This window comes from Hypomesus transpacificus, chromosome 2, assembly GCF_021917145.1.
Source record: "Hypomesus transpacificus isolate Combined female chromosome 2, fHypTra1, whole genome shotgun sequence".
Classification (NCBI taxonomy): Eukaryota; Metazoa; Chordata; class Actinopteri; order Osmeriformes; family Osmeridae; genus Hypomesus; species Hypomesus transpacificus.
The window spans coordinates 9,305,536-9,327,641 of record NC_061061.1 but is presented as its reverse complement, the minus strand read 5'-3'; the positions used below and the strand labels follow the sequence as shown (position 1 = coordinate 9,327,641).

Sequence of the window (22,106 nt, the reverse complement as noted above, 5' to 3'; positions counted from 1 at the left end):
AAAATACTTTAGAGAGCAACTTCCAAATGGCCTCCTCTAGAAAACAGGTGTGATGTATCAATACTCATGACTTTGACGTCTCTACAATTTGTGTACCTGTTCTTGATTCTGAATTTGTTCAAATCCCTTCACTTTGCTCACATTGAGTGATCAACTAACTAGAAGTGGAACAACCTGTCAAATAATAGATACAAGAAGCTAGATTAAGATGATAGATCAGAAACTTCAGAGATTCTAGGTAATGCTGGGTACACACTAAACAGACAAAAAAAATTATACGATTTTCAAAATGTGAGAGACCACGAACAAAAAAGTCCTAGACTTAACCGTTTTGCTCCCCCCACACCTCAGGATTTCAGATTCGCGATCGGGGGGGCTGCAAGGTTCTTCCGAGCAGGTTCGATCCCTCTTAACACACCTCACACCAAGGGAAAATCTGATAAAATAATCTGTAGAACCATCAAGATAATCGGGACATTACTTAGGATTGTCGGAAGGGGGGAAATTGGCACGATTATCCTGTGGTGTGTCCCCAGCATAAGCTAAATCTAATATCTTATTTCAGCAAGCTTGAGTGTTTTGGGTTTGGGTCACTGCACAAACGCTTTTTCTATTGAGATGCTATTTTGCATTCTCAGTGTCCGCGTTGTCTGATTAAAACCAGAACAAAACATACAAAGCATTTTGAATTGTACCATCAAACTGATTTTGTTGTTGTTGAGGAATGTAGCCAAAATGGATGCCCTAGTAAATCAAAAATATCATCACTCCAAAAACGCCAAAACCTTAACCACAGCACCACAATACAACAGGAAAACACTGAAGTTCAGAGAAACATTGAAGAAGATCATCACAAAGAGCTCTCTGTGGTTCTAGTTAGCACCTTTATTTTAAAAGTGATACTCAGGAGACACCAGGAAAGTTGTCACGGCTGTCTTTAAACAGGAAGCATTTATGTTGGGAAAGTGGGATTTCCGATTTCTCCACATAGCTAGGGGTACAGTAGCTTAACCAAGACTACTTTTCCTGTCTCTCATCGTCATGTCACAGCAAACCAGCGACTCCGTTTCTCCGGACTGCAAACAGGGCTGACACAAACTACAACTCCCAAACCAACACACAGACACGTCCACCTTTTCTGGAATAGTATCAGACACACCAGTCACCAATACCAATCACACGCAAACACACCACCCTTTAAAGGACGGCTGTTTCCGTTTACATGTAAGCACTTGACTTTGGATTGTTGTATTGCCCATTAAAATCTTTCAGACCTGGATTTGCCTCTGTCTCAGCCTCCCTAACCTGACAATCGGCTTTCTTATCACCTTATACCACACGTTCCATGATAAAAAATTAATCTGAACTGACAGTTTCATGTCACAATAGACATGAAAATGTTGGGTAAAAAGTCACATACTTTAGTTGGAATCTTACATTGCCATCTCCTGAAAATGTAAGCTAAAGAGCATCAGAAATCAATTCATTCACAATTCATCCCCTCTGGTTTCCTTTCTGTTGAGGACAGTGTTTGGTGGAGGCATGACTAGTAGGCTCTCGGCTAAGAACTACCGGTAGGAAGACAGGCGTGAATTTCTGAGAAACCCAGACGAGACAAGTGTTCCTCTCAGTAAAAGGTTGAGGTGTTTGGTTGACCTCTTGTGATCTGATCAAAACTAAGATGTGAAACTAAACTTAGTTTGACTTGTGACTCTCACCATGGACTGAGATACACTTCTGAAATTATCAGAATTGCTTACTGATTTCCATATAAAGATTATACTACAAAGATCTTTTCAATTAGCAACGCTTACATTTTCTAAACAGGAACCTTGGTTGACAATGAGGGCTCGTTGTAGGAGACCTGATTAAGTAATGTCTAAATACCAAAGCTTTTATTTTGGATAGGTTGAGTCTGCTAAGTTTAGCTACTGATTTGTCATATATCTGAGTTATGATGGTTGCAACATTATAGCACTGGTGACTGTACTGCACAGTGACTGAGTTTGCTTTTGTACAACACCCATCAAATGTTGTAATTTTCCATTTGTATTGGTTTATCAGAAGTCCATGTTAAACGTGTTTTGATGTGTTCTACTCAATACAGTGGAGTTAATAATGTGTTTAAAATTCAGCTATGGGGTTGATGCAACGTATTAACTTCCATAAAAAGATCCGATTTGCTGTTGACTTCCTCTCAGGTCACTGTTTTGGTCAGATTGCTATCAGAGTTAGTGTGTGAAAGTCACAGTTCAGACATGGCTTTGACAAAGACTGAGGAACACATTTCTTTTGGTGAGTTAAACCACATCAAGTTTAATGACATGCTATAATATGTTTCCTGAAATACAACACATTTATTCAAATTTTCCGGGATTATTGTTCATGACTATTAGAGAGATGGAATAAACTTCAAAAACACATTGAATACTTTTTGGGGGGCTGTTGATTGCTATAATATTTTTTAAGAGCATATTTTGTCTGACCTAGTATTAGTATTATTTATGGAAAGCTTGATTAAAGTGTAACTTTATTTTTATTTTTTTCTGGCGAAAGGTTGTTGGTGGAGTATCTTCTAGATATAATTTTATAGAGTTGATGAAATTCTCATAGTGACTCTTTGACATGCCCAATTATGTGAACCAGTACAGTGACCGCAGTAAATATTTCAGATAGTGACTGGTTGGTAGTATATCTACTTAAACATACATAAAGTGCTTTCTTTTGATTTATCCATTCTTTTCTGTTTCCCAAGACAGATCTAGGTCACTAACACTATGTGGTGTTAAAGCCAGCCCATGCCTTTGCCTCTTAATAACCTCATATGACAGGAAACCTTTCCTTGACCCTTTTTCTGTGGCGATCTGTGCCATTTCATTTAATATGAAACAGTTTTGTATGCAGTAGCTAGTTTCTGATTCTTGTTGTTGAATCTTCAACGGATGCTAGTTGCAGTGCCCATGGGCCAAACACTGGGCGGCGAACCCCTTTAGACTTATTTATCATTAACAGTCAACACTGCACGTCTTTGGGGCCTGAGCCAGAGACCTGCCGCCTTGCAGCTTTATATAGTTCCCAACATTACTGGAGTATGTACCTGTCAGCAGAACAAGGGGGCATTCTGAATTGTTTTACATAAAGTGCCCATGATGCAACGTTTAACTTTGTGGGCCTATTTCTTTTTTGCTAACATGAACATCTAATCCAAACAATGTCACAAACTGTATTACAATTCCTTGGCTCTTGAGCAAGATGACTGTAGATTTGCAACATCATACAATATCTGGCTCTCAAGACAACTGAGCCACAGACACAGATAGACACACACAGATTTCTGGGATTATAGTTAGACTAGTGCACAGTGCATGTGATGCAGTTGGTGATGAAGATATCAATAAAACGTAAATACAAATTACTTTAGCTATAGTGTACAGTGTCCGTGATGAAATTGGTCGTAAACACACACACAGAGATTCCTGGAATTATAGATAAATAGTGCAGTGGTCGTGATGCAGCTGGTGATGACAGTTCTTCTCAGTGCCTTTGGTACTTATATTTCTCAGATCACAATTGAAATTCAAATAATAATAGTAATATAATAATAATATTGATGAATTTAGTTGTGCATGAGTATCGACCATTGGGGTTTACCTCATGACTCCAGAGCTCAAGTAATGTATAGGCTTTTATACTGATTTGCTCTATTTATATTTATTTAGTTCAGAACGTGAAGTCACAAATCTTTGCAAAAATAGTTTTTAATCCTGCATAACCATGATTCAATTTGTGTTGTAGTATTGATTGGCTTCATTTGCTAGCTTTTAACAATTTCGTCTCTTAGGAGTTGTATAGGAAGGATTTCATGTAGTGACAGGGCCAACTGCTGTATCTGCTATAACTTTCTCCTTTCTATTGTCATAAAGTGACCGCAGCAATGACAACACCTGGTGTCAGCCTGGTGTCCAGTGGTGTCAGCCCAAACAACTCAGAGAACTTCTCCAGTGGTGTCATCCTGTTTGTCTACATTGCCACCTTCCTCATTGGGATACCTGCCAACATCCTGGCATTCTACACTTTCTGTCACAAAGTTTGCCATAAACCTGCCCCTATTGACATTCTACTCTTGAACCTCACCCTGTCTGACCTCTTATTTCTGACCTTCCTGCCATTTAAGATGAAAGAGGCCATGGACAACCAGTTATGGAACCTGCCCCTGCCACTGTGTCCCATCACAGGGTTCATGTTTTTCACCACCATCTACACCAGCATCTTATTTCTGACAGGGATTAGCGTGGAGCGCTACTTGAGTGTGGCTTACCCTACTGTTTACAGAAAGCCAGGTCGGACGATCTACGCGGTGGTCGCCAGCGTGGCTTTCTGGATCCTCTCTGTATCTCACTGCAGCGTGGTCTTTGTAATGCACTACTCCAACACCTCCAACACCGCCAACACCAGCCAGGTACGAACAAAGTGCTATGAAGACTTCTCCCACAAGCAGCTCAGTATCCTACTCCCAGTGCGCCTGGAGATGTTCCTGGTCCTTTTCTGCTTCCCCTTCATCATCTGCTGTTTTTGCTACATCAGCTTAATACACATCCTCTCAAGGAGGCCCAACATCAACCGGCGTCGGCGACTCCGTGCCATCGGCCTGGCGTTGGGCACCCTCCTGGTTTTCACCCTATGTTTTGGGCCCTATAACATGTCCCACATATATGGGTTTTGGTGGAAGATGAGTCCACCATGGCGGGTCAAGGCCACCCTGCTGAGCACCTTCAATGCTTGTCTGGACCCCATCATATTTTTTCTCTCTTCCTCTGATGTGAGGAGCATGCTCAGGCATTGTCTGGAGAATTTCAGGGCTGGTGTGCGTAGGCAGGATCTTGATAACAAACCTGAGGGTTCTTAAGTATTTTTGATGACTAATGAGACACTGTGTGAATGCAAAGTACATAATAATTTAAAACAGTTGTTGATTGTTATTAATTCTGCTGTATACAAATTATTCAGCAATTTGTTTTGGACTTTTAGAGAGATGCTTTGTACATAGACCTCAACCACCTGTGGAATATTGTTGCAGGTTGTTAAGTACCGTATTTCTTCTATTAAATGCCGTGGCGCTTATTACACAATGTTCATTTTTGGTGCAGCGTTTATTCAAGGGCGGCGTTTATTCGAGAGCGGCGTTTATTCAAGGCCGCGTTTAATTAGTAAGAGAGATTTAGTGAATTGTAGCTGCAGTGCGGCCATAGACAAACAAATAATATATGAGGAGGTCAAACACAAAGCCTATAACTGTCTCAAATACAAGTGTTCTACCCTGTGTAGAAATCTGAAGCAGCATGCCCAAACCTTCTTACACTTAAGCTTTCAAACAGCAATCTGTGCACAAAGCACTCACCAGCAGCAACAGATCTGTAGCACTCAAACTTGGGGTTGATGAAAGGCGAATTACATTTTAACTCTGATTACATTACATTTCACTTGTGATTTACTTGTGTAATACTGTGTAATACTGTGTTTTAAGTTAAACAATTAAATAACCGTTTTCAGATTTCTTTAATCATTTAATCGAGGGCGGCGTTTATTACACAATGTTTTCTTTTTGGTGGGGTGTTTATTAGAGGGCGGCGTTTATTTGAGGGCGGGGTTTAATCGAAGAAATACGGTATTTAACATATTTTTCTGCACTATTGTAATTGGACTTTGAAAACCTATGTCAGTATACATTTTATCAGATAGATGCAGGAATCATGTGATCTTGTAAATAATCCCCCAAAAATTGGGATTATTTTACTATCAGATCTAAAATGTAAGCATTTCCAATGTCAATTGCTGATAGATTGTGTATGTATAAAAATCTAATAGTGTCATATCTTTTCATACATTTGAATTTGTAATTAATGTCTTCAATTGCACCAATGACTTACGGGCCAACAGGTTTAAGGTGGTTTTGAGTGTTTTTGGTATGCAAAAGATCCAACTGTATAACAATGCATATAACCATTCAGATCAGACCTATGAGATTGTGCTAAATGAATCACAGACAACAAAAGGTTTTTTGAAAAGTGCTTGGAATTGGCTGTCAATTGTACCTGTCTTTTGTATTGTATTTGTCATTACATACAAAATGAATACAATATACAATCGCAAAGAACAAAGAAACTCTACAAAAATCTTTTCTGGAGGGTTTGTACAGACAATAACATAAACTGTCTTTACATATGATCAAAAACCTGTTATTAGACACATGTTTAGGATTTGAATATCTTCATTAGCCTATGCTCTGACACAATGGTCTTATATGCTGTAGTACACTCATTTTGCGGAAATACTTTTGGCAGGGGTGCATGAATGAAACACAATCACAATATGGTTTGTATTGACTTACCAACCTCCATTCATTCCTCTGTAGAACATCAGTGATTGCTGATTTGATATTTGGCAGTGAAGAAATATAGTATTTTAAACAGACCCATGTGTAAGATCTTCCATAGCCTGTTCCAGGTACCATCCATACTATTGACATAATGTTGACTTAATATGATAGTCTTTTCCATCCAACCAGGCAATCAGACCTGCTAATTGCTTGCAAGCTGCAAGCTATATATATACATGTATTTATCATTTTGATCCCTTGTGGTAACATGAGTAAGCTGATGTCTCTTCAACAGTGCTTCCAGGAAGTCTCTGCAGCACTTCCTTGATCCATTTCAGTATCTGGACTGACTGTCAGCGGTCCTACAGCACTTTGAGAGTTGATTTGGTGCCATACAAACTGACCTGTCATTGTGAAGTGTGTGAAAGCGTGTTGACGTCTTCCAGCCACAAGTATACCCGGAAGCGGACTGAGAGCAGCCACGTCAATTCCCAGTGGCCTCTCCTCTGTTTAAAGTCACGGGTGGTCGCCCCTGCTTCTAGGTCTGCTTCCATTCTCTTCTTCCTCTCCTCTACTAACCCCATAATTACATAATTAGATCTATTAACTGTGTGTAATTGTTTTTAAAAACTCCCTCGTGTTGCAGCCACAATAATGGCTGCTGTTGTTATAATCCAGAGTTGGTGTTCTCCAGATATCAGGGGGCGACCACCCATGACCAGGTCGATTTTACTCACCCCGGAACACTTCCCCCATCAAACAACAGAGCTGTGTAAATGACAGGCATCATTTACAATGCATTCTCCTTCAAACACAATATGAGCACTGTAATACCTGAGTCATCCTGAGTCATATGGGTTTCTCCCACTCATGACTGACTGTGTATTTGACTGGGCCTTGGCCTCCAGCTGTTGGAGTCTGTATGGAGCCATAGTTCCATCTCATCCCTCAGCAGAACTCTGTGAGCTGTCTCACATGGAGCCCACAGCTGTTAGGGAATAGCGTGTGTGTTTGTACGTGCCCCTATGAGCGAGTGTGGATTGTATGCAGCATTGTCAGTCACCCATAAAAGGACGTCTTGGCCTCTATTTACAGGTTTATGACCAAGGGTATAAACTGTATTATTCCTATGAATGGCCTGTGTCTTTTAACACTAATGACAACGATGAGTCATTACTCAGAGGAAAGGGTCTTGCCATGTGGGTCCTGTTTGAACATATCCCCACTGGACCAAACAATCAGACCATTAGGAGAAAACACATGCACATGTTTACTGGTGCAAGAGCTCAGCCCCTTGAGATAAGTAAGCTTTGACTGGATGCACATCTTGAGTGCAGACTCCATGCCATTCAGTTTGAGAATGTAAAAGTGTAGCATTACAAAATGCAGCCCTGTGAAACAATAGTCTACTGGGGCCAAGTGTAGTAGAGGTGGTTTGGAACCATATTTGGAACTACACTCTAAGGGTCTTCACACTAGACCTGTCACAGACCTGTCATCCACAAACTGGAAGAATTCATTTTTGGTTCAACGACTATTGAGTTATGCCAACAGGACAGATTTATATAGGTGAGGAACCCAGTTTTAATTATTGTTTGGTCATGCAAAATAAGGCTACTGCCACACTCATTCAATGGTCCTGGGAACCTTTTTCACATGGCCACAACACACTCATACAAGCATACAGGAGTTCTTGCTCTTTATCATGATAAATGTTGTTTGTTTCCTGTCTAGAGGCACAAATAAAAGAATTGGGACAAAGATAATGAAATTATATTTCCTTTTGCGCAAAACAGTCATCCAGACAATCATTGACCTTAGTTTGCACGGTCAACTGAGGTTGAGCTCCACTTCATGCACCCAAAATAAAAACATTAAATTTGGGACAACTGTGGTAGTCAATTGACAGTGACAAGCATGCCCCAAAAGAAAGGAAAACAAGCAAAACTTTTCCATATTTTCATACAGGGGTTGCATGCAACTACTCATTTAATTTTAGTTGAACTTTAAACAGAGATTTAAGATGAGTTGTAATCCAGACGCACACGCATCTTTCTTTTAAATCATATTATATTCCAATTCCTACATTGCCATTGTGTTTCTATGAAGACACGTTGTCCTTCAGGACTAGAGTAGGTGTTCTCTATACAGTAGTCACACAGTGTTCTCAAAGACTGCTCTAACACACCATTCCGCTATTCAACCCACAGACTCAGCCAAGCTAAAAGCCTCTTAGGACAGTTGCATCATTCAGAGTAGATATCCTCATGGTGCATCTATTAACTGTCTCGCTACCACCATCTCATGGACAGCAGCCCATGTCTGTCAGGAGAAACCATGCCGTCCTGCCTTTGACTGCAAAACATAACAGGAGTTAAAGATATTCCCGCTCCCAGCCGGCTGGCCGAGGGAATAGGTCGGCTCTTAGCTCAGCTGTGATGGATCTGGCAGAGGCATCCATGGCGTTGGCTGCTGACGCACTCAAGACATTTGGCTGCAGCACTGCGGCCCACATGTGCCGTTCTGCAGCAACGATGGGGTCTCACACACAGAGGTAAAAGAAAGATGTTGAGAAAAAAAAGATCTATCCATCAATGGCAAGTGAGAGACAAAAAATCATTATTTTCTTTCCTTCCATGACTGAGAACATTACTGTGGTTTTGACTGTCTGGTAACAGCGGTGCATGCCTACTGTACTGTACTGTGCTGTTGCAGGCCCGTGTGTAAATGGTCTGAGACAAGGAACATGTTAGAGTCTGGTTCTCTGTGGACCACATCGTTTAGTTAGCAGCAGGTGACTAAACAGCATGGTGTTACAGCATGTCATCTACACTGACAGAGAGTTAGGCGTAGTTCTGTGTTGCCTGTGCTGGGTTTGAAGGATGGAGCACAACGTTAAAACTAGGACCATCGCCCCCCCCCCCCCCCACACACACACACACATACACGCACACACCTTACAAGCTGCAGCAGTTCCCATGCTGTGATTTATTGGCTATCTTTAGCTTGATTTAAAGTTGGACCATGCCTTGTGAGTTGAAGAGCTTCAAACTGCACGTCCTTGCGGAATGAGTCTAGACGCCTGATTTCACTGGTTTATACTGAGCTCGGTGTGTTTAGTAAATAAAAATGTCTACCATGACAACCCTCCAACCCTGACAGAGCCTGGAGAATAGCCCTCTTTTCTCATGTTCATCTGTTTCTACTGAATGGACAATACAAACAGAACACACCAATGAGCAACATCCATCTACTGTAGCCTATATATACCAGCTCTGAGGCTATACTGTGGACTATCATGATACATCAAACCAGGAAAATGTCTGTGTTTGAGGTCAACAACAGATCTAGGGTCAGATTTGAAGGATTCCCTCAGGGCTTGATGTTCAGAAACCTACTGACAATACTGATTCTAGATCATCGTTTAATAGCAACTCAACAGTATACTAGGTAGGCTCTGCTTGTGTTCATTGGCTTGTCTACATGAATACTACAAAGCTACAGTAAACGTGTGACGGCTTCAGAAACAATCAATAAGGGACAAGCACAGTAAAGCAAACATTTTGTTTTATTTGGCACAAAACACAAAAGTGCTTAATTATAACACTGCCCATGATTGTTTGGCATAATACAAAGTCAGTCTTCAATACTTGGTCTCATCCTCAGCCATATATCTTGGTCCTAATTTGTTTGTAAACTCTAGATGTTCAGATAGATATTCATTTTACATTTCTGCATCCATGTTTTTTTAGGACAGGAACAAAGAGGGGTATTGCATAATTGCTTCATAAAATGTTTGTGCAAAGGTCTCTTTTTGATTAGAATCTAATTAGCTAGGGTAGGACTCCTAAAAGGCAGCAGGTCATTAAAACGGTACTAACTTCCTTCAGGAGCTCATGCAGTAAGGCTTTACGTAAAAGAAATGTCTAGATATAATATTCTGAGCACATACATCTATAAACCACAGAATGTTTTCATAAATATGCTGGTTTTCTATCCAAGCACATTTAAACACAGGTTTGTCCCCTTATCCCTCACTTATACCTAGAATTGCATTTTTTTGTTACCATTGCAGACAAAAAACCCAGCTCTTCATTTCACATTTTTGGTCAGATACACAAGTCATTATCATAACAGTCAAATGCACATTGCCTTTCCATTTTATATAAAAATGAATGAAAATAGAGACTCTTTGGTGGCTAAACAAAAATATAATAAAAATGTCTATATAAAAATGCATTACACAATACAATATGTTATTAATAAAGTCAACTGCTACAGCAAGGCCAGAAGGCGACAAAATCCAGCGTTGACTTTTATTAAGAACGGTGTATATAAAAAGAACAAAAGAATTATAAATTATTTAAGACGAGAGTGCATCTTCTTTGACTGCATCTTCATCCTAGTATACCATTCATACAATGCAAACACAACCACTGAGGTATTTTGTCTTGTCAAATGACTCTGTCAAGCATTCTGCTGCACATCGGGAGTGAGACACAAAAGTGCATAGGAAGTATTAAACTAATGTCCACCCCATGTCTAGAAACCATGATGTCACGTAGTGTCATTAGGTGGAGTGTCATTGTAGTGTCATTTCTAGGACTCCAGTTCCAGACACAGCAGCAGATACCTCTCCCTTGGCCGAGTGACTTCACGCCACCCGCCGAGACTCCGCCAACGAGCGCTCTGAGATTCTTCACTTTGTAAACGTTGAGAGGGATTAGTGTCAGTCGAGAATGTCCTGTTGCTCACATCATACGTCGATCACCATGTCGTACTGCTGTTCTTTCTTCCTCTTACCGCACTTGTTGATCAGCACTATGTACAATGTCAAGAGCATGACCCAGTAGCTGGCATACACTATAGCACCTATGATTAAGACTATTTTCTCGAACTCTGGGAAGGGTTTTTTGGTGTCTTGGACGACTGTGTAGATAAGGCCAAAAAAGAGAATGGTAAACCAGACAGATATGGGCACAAGCCCGATAAAGTTCACCACAATTGTCTTCCTCCCCGAAGTCCCCCACCCGGCCTTGTTTATGGTTGCTATGGCGAACATTTTGGCTGGAAGCAGGCTGGACATGTATAACACTGAGTAGAAGGACATGAACACCATGACCACGTTGCCCCGGAGACAGCTGGCGAAGGACGATTTGATGAGTGCCACGGCCTGTACGATGAGCAGGAAGAGTAGGATGTTCCACAGCCTTCCCTGGTAGAACAGCTGGATCGCCGTGGCAATGAGGAAAAAGGGGAAGAAGCCGGTGATAACGGCCTCGTAGGTCATCCACAGGTGGTGCTTGTGGAACCACATGGCGTTATACAGCCACTCTCTGAAGTAAGACTTGCTCCAGCGTGTCTGCTGGTTCAGCCAGCGCAAGTAGGTGATCGGGGTCTCCGTAAGGCACTTGGAGCGGGCCGTGTACTTAGTGGCATAGCCCAGGCTGAGGACACGGTTGGTGAGATGGCGATCATCGCCAAAGCTGCAGTGACTACCCATAAAGGTCTGGTTGTACCAGTCCTCCATGAACTCATGGAGGAGGGAGTTCCTGTACATCCCCAGGGGCCCGCTGATGCACTGGACACAGCCGAAGTAGGACTGGCAGGCCCGCTCGATGTTGAAGGCCATCCAGTATCTCACACTGCTCAGGAAGGAGATCCACGACTCATACTTGTTCAGGATCTGTAAGGAGGAGACAACACAATGTTTCTACACTTTGTGATAGATTTAGATCATTTTACCTCAGTTTAGGAGTAGGGGTAATAAGTTGGTTTGACACAGAGCATGAATGTGTACGCTGTTCATTCAAAGCAGAAAACATGTCCCCTTTCTCTTTCCTCTATTCACTCCTCTTGGGTTATGGTAAGAGCACCAGAACATTAAACCGATTGGCGAACCGTACCTGTACGTCTCCTCCCACGCCCCCAACCATGGGGTCCTCTTCCAGAACCTTCACCATCTCAACAGAGGATGCGGGGTCCAGCATGGTGTCCGAGTCACAAACCTGGCAACAAACAGGAAACGCTATCCTGTAAAACCCACAGACAATCTCACACTCTACCACATTATCCAACTTAGCCTTTAAACTAGGGCGATAGATCTGCTTACAGACACAAAGGCTCCATTAGAGTGTTCTGGAATGGAGATTATGACTGGTCAATCCAGATATATAGTCACCATTTAAAATGTCCAATAATAATGTATGTGATTGATTGAAGTGTTGGGGTGATATTAATTTAGTCTATTTAGAATTAGTAGCATTAGGCAGAATGTACAGGAACAATACATTAACATAATTATATGTTACCAAAGGTAAAGCCAACGCATTAAACCTTTTAGACTTATCAACACAGCTGCAACGATAATGTGTCATGTTTATGAAAAGCAGAAAACACCCTTTGGCCTTTCATTAGTCAATTTGTGTAAACACTGCAACTTGCTTGTTTCCTAGACAACATGTTCCAAACAAATTGGAAGTGAATCAACAGAATCATATCATCCAAATCTCCTCACTTCCTATAAAGGTTCTTTTATTCCTAAATTGGAAATTATGCTATCAAGTGAGGTCAGTTGGGCCTTTGTGTGAAAACCTCTTGGTTTATGTGAAAGGTTTGAGACCTCTTCCAGACAGGAATTGGTAGAATTGGGTGTTTTTTCTAATGACGGCTACAGTCTATTGTCATGTGTATGATACAAATACCCTTGCAGTGGTGTGGCTATATGATTTAAGATGCCCTTTTGTTGCTGGTCATAATGTGTTAGTGTATGTTAGGATTCTCTTGTGAATCGAAAAAATATGTTTCAGACGTTAGAAATACTTTGTGTAATGTTTATTTAATCAATACACATTGTTCGTGTTACCCGTGTCTTTCTGGCATCCAACATCATCATGTGTTCAGAATTAGTTCAGGTGGAACAGCATCAAGAGCTCTGGCTGGTTTCATAATGTTAGTTCTCTCTGTCAGACCATAAATGATTGAAATCCCACTAAACACCAAACCTTTACAAACACTTGAAATGTTGAAAACAAAATATAAAGCCCAGTTAATCTTTATGGTTTAGTGATAAAACACTGATTAAGCAGCATTTGCAGCTGCAATGAGATACAGCTTAAAGACAATACAAAAATGGTGCACAATCAGTTCTTTATATAAAATGCTAAATGTTCGCATGATACTGGCAATCCAGATTCAACAACAGGTGTTCTATTAAAGTTGGATCGACAGTAAAAGCCCCACAGATCAGCTATGGGTTTAATGTGGTTTAATGATGATCCGTTTTTATCCAGAAGGTCACTTTATTAGCATGCTGAGCTGAAGCAACTGCTTTTGCTCAGGGAGCTAGTTTTGAACTAGTCTTGAACTACAGACCTCACCACACGAGTCCCTATTTTATTGAACACTTTACCCTACTTGTAGTCAACCAGGTTGTTTGAGGACAGCTGTTTTTAATGCTTCTACACAGACTCCTTCAGCTAGAGACAATAAAAACTTCACACATTTTTATCGCATTGCATGTCACCCTAGCTGGATCTCAACTCACATTTTTTGGCATTGCAAGCGACACACTCCTGCTAACTCAGTTACAGACACAGCGAATTGTTCATCCTAATGGCACGCCTTGTCTCGAAAGCAACTTATATTAGTACTTTTTGGAAGGATTGAATTACAGAACAACTGAAGGATCTGAATGTACCAAAAGTATTGATTATGACTGTCCATGTAGCCTACAAAATTTGTTTGTAAATTATAAAGAACATATCAAGTTATTGTGAAAACTGCCATCTTGATTAAACTTGCCAACAGGACTTTCTGACAGTCTACCAGGACTCTGGCAGAGTAGAATATCTACCCTTTCATTCTTATTGAGGCCATTATCCTTCACATAACATAATATTGGGTTGGAGAAAACCCCCAGGGTGAAAACAACCACACTGTGAAGTATGGGTAGCCACTAGCTAGCTATCAGACTGATCAGCTCAATGACAAGCTCAACTCAGTCTCTCGGGTTGGAAAGAGACTCTCTGACAGGGTTGTCACTACTGGTATTACCTGCTCAAATGAAGCACAGGTCTTGGCTTTCAAAAACAAGACTCATTCACTCACTGCCAGGCTTCTGTGCTCAGCATGTTTAGACTGTGAGGCTTAACGTGTTCCAGCCATGTTAGTTTGTCCTTTGGTACAGTGCAGATGATGGCTTCATTAGTGATGTCTTAGATTAATACTTCAACATTCACATGCAGTGCACTTAGAACCCTGAGAAGCTTTTGGGGAAACTTTAGTAAGTCATCCAATTTCACAGGTAAATAAAAACACATTTGTTGGATTGTATGAATTGTTATTGAGTTTGATATCAGTTTGATCAGTTTGCACAAATGTCATGAGTATTCACGATTTGTTAGGTTTACAGTGCATAACCAATACCATACCAACCTAGTTGTGAGTCGGACTACTAAACTAGAGGAATCTGACTGAGAGCAAACATGTAAATGTGTAACACTGAGCTGTGCTGTGCTATGAACAGAGTGACTGTTGCCTCCCGATTTACCCCCAGATACAGTACACACACACACACACACACACACTCACATGGCCACCATGCCTCTAAAATAGGCACAAAAGCTTCTTTGTGAACCCCATATTTAGCTTGGGCACAGCCGCCCCCCTCAACCCCTCACTCCCTCTTCTCTCCCCTACATCACTCAAGCCCCCCCCCAGCCCTGCCCCCCAAATGCTCCGTCTTACCTGCACATAGTCGACGCTCCTCCCCAGGGCTTTGAAGGCCGTGTACATGACTTCCCTCTTTCCTCCCCACTTTTGCATGATGCAGACACACTTGTTGGCAAGCACCAAGCGAGAGACCTGCTGCAGGCTCTCGGCGTAGGCCTCCTCTCCCTCCTCCGGCCCGCGGTGGTGATAGTTGCTCCTCCAGACGTACGTGGCCGCCTTGTCCCTCCCCATGATGTCGCGGAAGATGTCCATCATGTAGCTATCGTCGTCATTGTTACCATCGATCACCATGATGACCTTGATGCCCGGGTAGGTGAGCCTCTTGACCGAGATCAGACACTTCCTTAGGTAGTTGGGGTCCTCCTGGTAGGCGGCGATGCACAGCGCCAGGGACTTGGTGAGCTTGATGGGCGTTTCCAACGAGCGTCGCATGTTGCGGTGCTCGAGCAGAGCAAACAGGCTCTGGATGAAGAGGTGGACGACCAGGATAGCGCCGTACAGGCCGAAGGAGACGTGGTTGTGCGCTGTGGTGAAGAACTGGTAGCCCATGATGTAAGCCGTTGAGATGCCCACCAGCAGAGAGATCCCGAACATCGTGGTCCCAAACACCCTCAGGTACGTGAGGACTTTGTCACATCTCATCTGGGAAGACAGAACAAACAGAAATCAGCCCTGAGTTGACAGTGGAGACACACAGTAAGAGGGCATTAACATATTCTCTATGAGGTTATATTATGACAAGCAAGACAAAGGACTTGATGAACAAAGGAAGCCATCGTTTAGTGGTAGGGAATGCTTTCATCAGGACTTTCCAGGCTAAATCACACCACTGGAACGCATCATTTGAAAACCAAACGTTCCACTCAAGCCCTAGATGCATGGTTAACGACAACAAAAACCAGGTTGAGACAGCAGTATAGGCCCCTGCCCCTCCTCCCTCCCACCATCCCAGCTTCTCTCCCCCATCCCAAAATCCCCTCCGTTAAATGTCAGACGGAGCTCTATGACCACTTGTTCCAAGGCCCTTCACTGCGGCTGCTCCTCCATCTGCTTGGCAGACCCGGCCAGGCAGAGCACCACCCTCTGACATCATCTGTTTATATCTCCGTGGGAAGACATGAAGAATGAAAAAAGGTTTTATTTGCTGGGTCTCCTCACTGAAGAACCTTTGTCACAGTGTGGGGGAAGGTGCTGGTGATGTCTGGCCCTCAAGACCTCCATTGCCAAACATGTACATAATATCCTCTCGTCCCAGATCCTTGCTTTTGGTCGTTCCATGTCCAGGCAAATCAGTGTTTTACACAAATGATTGTGAAATCAAACTCAATGGACAGCCTTCTGCTGATCTTTCCTGTTCTCTCATTCTCCAATGAGCCTAGACTTATTATTACTATCACACTGATATCTAAAGGTGATGGTGCCTTTGCAGGAATGTAGAAAACGGACTATATTACTGTATATTCCGGTTCTGCAGCTCTCAACATCAACCAGGTTTTTGGAACCAAGAAAACCACTGGCTCATTCGATACAGAATCAAAGCGATTTAATCAGTGGCACGTGAGTGAGAATCCTAACGTCACCCCAACGTTTACAAGACCCCTGGTTCCTGCTCCCTGAACCTGCCAAGACCTTTCCAGAGCCAGCTGGATCACACAGACTGAGTTGATGATGTCTGAAACCTTGGAGGAACGCACGTCCCAACAAAGTCTGCTTTACAACCCTGCTATTAACTCAGTGTGAACCTTAAACTACGTCAACTGCAAGCTAGTAGTTGCTGTACGAGTCAAATACGTGCTAAATAACGATTTATTTAGTTATAGTCAGCCAGACAACAAATGAATCAAAAAAGTAGATCAATTACTTTCCTACTGAACTATTTAACAAAACATCGACCTGTGCAACATGAATACAAGGCGTTTACAGTCCTTAGGGCAAGGCAGTGTTGGGGTGTATGTTTCTGTTGGGTGGTTGAGGGGGGGGGGGGTTGAGGGAGGGAGGGAGGGAGTGAGGGAGGGAGTGAGGGAGGGAGTGACGTTGTGAGTGACGTTGTGAAGTCAGTCCCACCAACAGATTTCAAATGATGTCACGTCCCAGTGTCTCCGGAGCCTCGTGGTGTGTTGACCTTGACTGACGCACTGTGGCTCAGGGAGGGTCCTCCCCTCTGCCTGAGATAACAAAACACCACTTCTGAGCAATGTTCAGTGATCTCAACTGACGCCGTGCCTCTACACACACTAGAAAACCATTGATTCCGCTGGGCTGTCTAGACCGAGGGGTATAATGCCATGGAGCCACATTAGGATTGCTCTACACCCTCTATGCAAGGGGGGGAAAAGCTGCTAAATGTGTGGTAGCTGTTACATGAGAGAGCCCCAGATATTTATGCCGGGTGTCAGCGTGTATGTGTATTCCATTAACTCTTCTGTGGTTGTGTCTGGCCGAGAGCCAGCAGGGGTACGGAGAGCAAAGCAAGCGCTGCAGGGAGAGACGACTCAGCACGTGAGAGTTGAATCATGCTCAGTGGGGAAATCTCTCCCAGCTTTGACGGCACATGAAATACAACACTGAGACCCAGACTCTGTAAATCTGAAGCGGGGCCAAAGACATAGAGATGGAACAGAGCTCGGAGGACGGGGAGGTCCACGCCTGTGCTGCACGCCGCTGATGTCGGCTCGATTATGATCCCGCGGCGAGCAACGCTTGGAGATGAATGTCGTTAATCAGTCCCACGGTGCATTGCTGTGACGGAAAGTAACACACACCTGGTGTTATAGATTCAGTTCCAGTCCACTCAGAGGATGAATGGGGGAGGAATGGACGGACAAGGCAATGTACCTCGGCTATAATGTCGGCCTTTATGATCGAGTCTGACCTGATATGACTGAAGGGAAATGAGGCTTGGATTAAGTCATGTGTAGCCTTAATGTATTAGCGCCTAACCCTATTGACAGAGGGCTGTATGGTACTGTGGATCTGTAAAATAGATTATTGCTGAAACATGAATGAGTGAGATGGGAGGCTTGGGCTTGAGATGTGTTCCAGTAGTGGGTGAAAGGGGAGTCTCCTTCTTGCTGAGCAGCATTTACAGTAAAAAGAAGATGTCCCTCTTGACAGTCATCACTAATGGCAGGATGTCCCTGCCTTACAGCTAACTGTTTCCCAACACACACATGTATAGATGGAGAGAAAGAGAGAGAGAGAAAGAGAGAGAGAAGAGGGGGGGGGGGGTGAAACACGGTGAGAGAGAAAGGGAGTGAGGTGGGGAATGGAATGAAGAACCCATCTGCTGGTTTACAGTTTGTGTGGTGTGCTCAAATCTTTTCAAGCCTGACGAAATACTGAATTACTGCTTAGAGACAGGCTCAGTGAGTATCTTACTCTATTAAATGGACACATAAACACATGAACCCACATGATGTTCGATATATTGTTAATTGGGTAAGAACTTAATGGTCCTGTTCCTACAACAGGGGAATACTGGTTTGGTTTATTCTCATTTGACATTGACCAAGTCAATGGTCACCAAAGATTTCTCACAGCATTTTTACCTTTCGTGGTGAAATAATTTCTGACATCCTGACTTTCTATGAAAGAAATACACATTATTTCCATTGACATAACTATTTGACAAACTACATGGGTCGTTTATAGAGATCAAATAAATTAAGGTCTGTTTGATTTGCCGCACAGTTGAAAACTTTGCGGCTGATTGATTGGCTTCATTGCAGTGGATCAAATCAAGTGCACTCACATTTTAACAGTATTTGCAGTATGACAGTATTACAATCTTTACTTTTAAGATATTGTGAAAATATGGCCGTTATATCTGTACATAGAAAGACAAATTCAAGTGACACACTATCACTTCTCCACCTCTGTAACCCTTGTGGAGGTTTCAGGGTCATTGTGTCCTCAGCAGGCTAGCTGACATCATTCCAAGAGTAAAAACCAAACACACACCGCTCTGAAGACTGGAGAAACATTGGCATTCTATATCAATCATGAAGTTCCTCAGCTTTCAAGTGGTCCTACTGAATCCACCCCTCAACCAGATCTTACTTTTGTGGAGTACGAACACATCATGAGAAGGAGAGAAGGGACATTTTGGCAGGGGTGTCACAGAGGTGGTGCAACACCACTGTTGGCTTCTGGGTATTCTATTAGCCAGCTCTTATCATAAATAATCCCAATCTCTGTCTCATACTATATCTTTCCATCCCATCCTTCTTCCTCTGCCTCTTCATCCACCTGGTCTGGCCATCGTCGGCCAGCACCAGCTGCAGCTGAGCAGCTTCCTGGCTTCCCCTGCACTTCCTCTTAATAACATGATAACACATGCTTTTTGACACTTGCCTTCATCCACAAAAAAGCGAACACAGTGTTAGTTCACGTCGCCCAGTGGGAATTGAAACCCAAAACCTTGCAGTGTAAATCACCAAACTTTGAACCAGCTGAAACACATAGGACAACAAGCTTTTGCTGGGCTCAGCTTTCTAGCAGTAGGCAAAGAGCACATAACTGTATCGGATCAACTGTAATGTATAGCACATGCCTTGTGACACAAGCTGTGCCACTTTAATGGGACAGTTGGTGTAGCAGGAGTTCCGGGTCTACCCTGACACGATAACGCCTCTGACATCTCCCTCTTTATTCGTTCCTGTACTTCCTGGTTCACAGCCTCCAGGGGTTGAAACGACAGGCACGGTCCTGACTGTGCAGCCTAATGAGGAACAGGCATGTAACGCTTCCTGTGCTAAAAGCTAAAAGCTGTGCAAGAAAACTGTTCTCAACTCATTGGCCAAAGCTCCCACAGAGCTCTTGATTGCATGCAAATGTGCACACTATTACAATATACTGTACACGTAGACTGTAGATATTTAATTCAAGGCACCTATACTTTATATTGTATTACTCGAAGTAAGCTGCATTTATCTGTGTGTCTATGTTAGTATGAGTCATGAGAACACTTCTACACACAATATGATACATATATATACACATCATGAATACCATGATCTGTAGATGTTTCAGGCATTAGCCTGGGTTTATCATTGACTATAGTCATCAAGACAAAATAACAGTGCAACGACTACACAATGACATCTCTGGATGCTATTACTTCACAATTTGCTGAGCTAAAGGTTGTCTGTCTGGTCAGCTTTCTAGAAAATTTCACAAATTGTGACTCACATATTCCTAATGCTAATCATAGGTTCTTTTTAACTTGGAACCTAATTAAATCCTGTCTTTTAATTACATTTAAAAACGTGTGAATAAAGGTAGCCTGCTACAACAAATGTTCCTACTCAAGGGAGGCCTGGGAGAGCACACTAGGGATCAACTAGTAGTGGTTGAAAAAGGAAATACTGTACATTAGCCTACAGAATGTAGGCTTACTCATTTTTATTCTCCACTGCAGCTGTTGATCAACAGGGGTTGATCAACGAAATTAAACAGCGCGCGTCCCTACAGCGAGGAATGCAAACCCAATCCCAGTCGCCTACCGCCTAATTGGCTCCTTGTATGCGCTCATGACGTTCTGCTCATGACGTGTTATGAATGTGCTACATTTCATCTTCACTGTGTTAAGATGCAGACCGTACTAGACCAATGTCCGCGCTCAATAGAGCCTTGTTGAGCACGTATTGCCTATAAAAAAGTGAAATCCAGATTTTTTTCCCATGGACATTACCGAATAATACAGACCTTGTTCACGTTGAATTGAGACTAAAATGTAAATACATTTTAATATTTCCTCAAACACAATACTGAATGAGAGTTTTTGTCTCTTTCAATAAAGTATGGTGTAGAGTTAGGCTAGGCTACAGTAAAAAGCATGATGTTCAGTCCCAAAGATATGTTCAATAGTTCAGTCTGGCTCAGCAATACTTTGGCATTAACACATGCAATGTGTATTAAGTACAGACAATACCATGTATTGGTATTAGAATGCCGACATATTCCGTATTTTAAAAGTTTCATTCATTGATATGATAATCGAAATGATAAAAGTAGCACAGTCTTTGCCCAACGTGGATTGAAAATAAAAGAGTTAGAATAGTTGAGAGTTAGGCTATCAGCTGACGGGTCATTGAAGTAACTTTGTCATTGACATGATGATGATGGCATACCTTAAAGCAGCTGTGGAGTCCTGACGTCCCGTCTCTATGATGGATGTAGTTAGCTCCTGCGTCGCTTGCAGCGCTCCACTTGGAGAAAACTTATTTTCAACGTTTGAAGGTACACTTTTGCAGAAAGTCTCATGAAGACTCTTATTTCGGTCCTCATCAGAAAAATAAGTTTGTGCAATTTCCAAAATCTCTTTTTAACTCTTGAGTACATTCAAGTCTCTTTAACTCCTTTTTTTCAATGAAGTAGTTGTAAAATGTCCGCATTTTAGATATTTACTAATGATTGAAATCATTATGTCAGTAAACATTGGCAGTGTCAACAATAAAATAGAAAAAGACAAATGACATCCAACAGTAGTCAGTGTTGGTGAGAAAAGTTGTCATGAATTCAAGTTTTTCAAGCGTACAGGTTAAAATCAGAAACTGCCGAACCACACTTGTAGCCTATACTGCCTTTTCTGCATCTAATTTCTTCCAGACGCCTGCACTTTATGCTTCCTCCTGCAGCTACAACATTTCCAAAGGGTCTTTAGCAGGGAGAGATGTTGGAGTTGTTTTAATAAGGGGGGAAGGTAGTGGGACAAGGAGGAGCAAATTCTAGAGCAGAAAAAAGTTTCCCGTGTAAAACCCATTCAAACTTCTGAGACTGGATGGGGTAGGGATGTACACGTGGGTCAATCAATTAACCTGAGTGTTGTAGAGAACTTTGTCATTGCAGAATGAACTGTTACCTGGAGATTTTAGCTGCCCAGGCAGTCTTACGTCATACAAAGGCCAGAGATTACAGGTATAATATATCATAGGTTCAAATAATTCAATAATAAAACATCTGCCAGGTAAAATATATAAAAAATATCATTAAAATG

At 42.2% G+C, this 22,106-nt stretch overlaps 2 protein-coding genes across 2 annotated transcripts; one reads left to right on the top strand and one right to left on the bottom strand.

Annotated features, from left to right (window-relative positions):
* Positions 1-3,934: 3,934 nt before the first annotated feature.
* LOC124476265 (free fatty acid receptor 2-like) lies at positions 3,935-4,906 on the top strand. Its single transcript, XM_047033251.1, has one exon. The coding sequence runs from the start codon at positions 3,935-3,937 to the stop codon at positions 4,904-4,906; it is 972 nt and encodes a 323-aa protein (XP_046889207.1).
* A 6,058-nt stretch (positions 4,907-10,964) lies between these two features.
* has2 (hyaluronan synthase 2) lies at positions 10,965-21,758 on the bottom strand. Its single transcript, XM_047043590.1, has 4 exons — positions 21,241-21,758; positions 15,125-15,751; positions 12,283-12,384; positions 10,965-12,062 (listed from the first exon to the last, which is right to left on the bottom strand). Exons 2-4 carry the CDS (start codon positions 15,749-15,751, stop codon positions 11,133-11,135), a joined length of 1,659 nt encoding a protein of 552 aa, XP_046899546.1. The 5' UTR covers positions 21,241-21,758; the 3' UTR covers positions 10,965-11,132.
* Between the last annotated feature and the right edge of the window lie 348 nt (positions 21,759-22,106).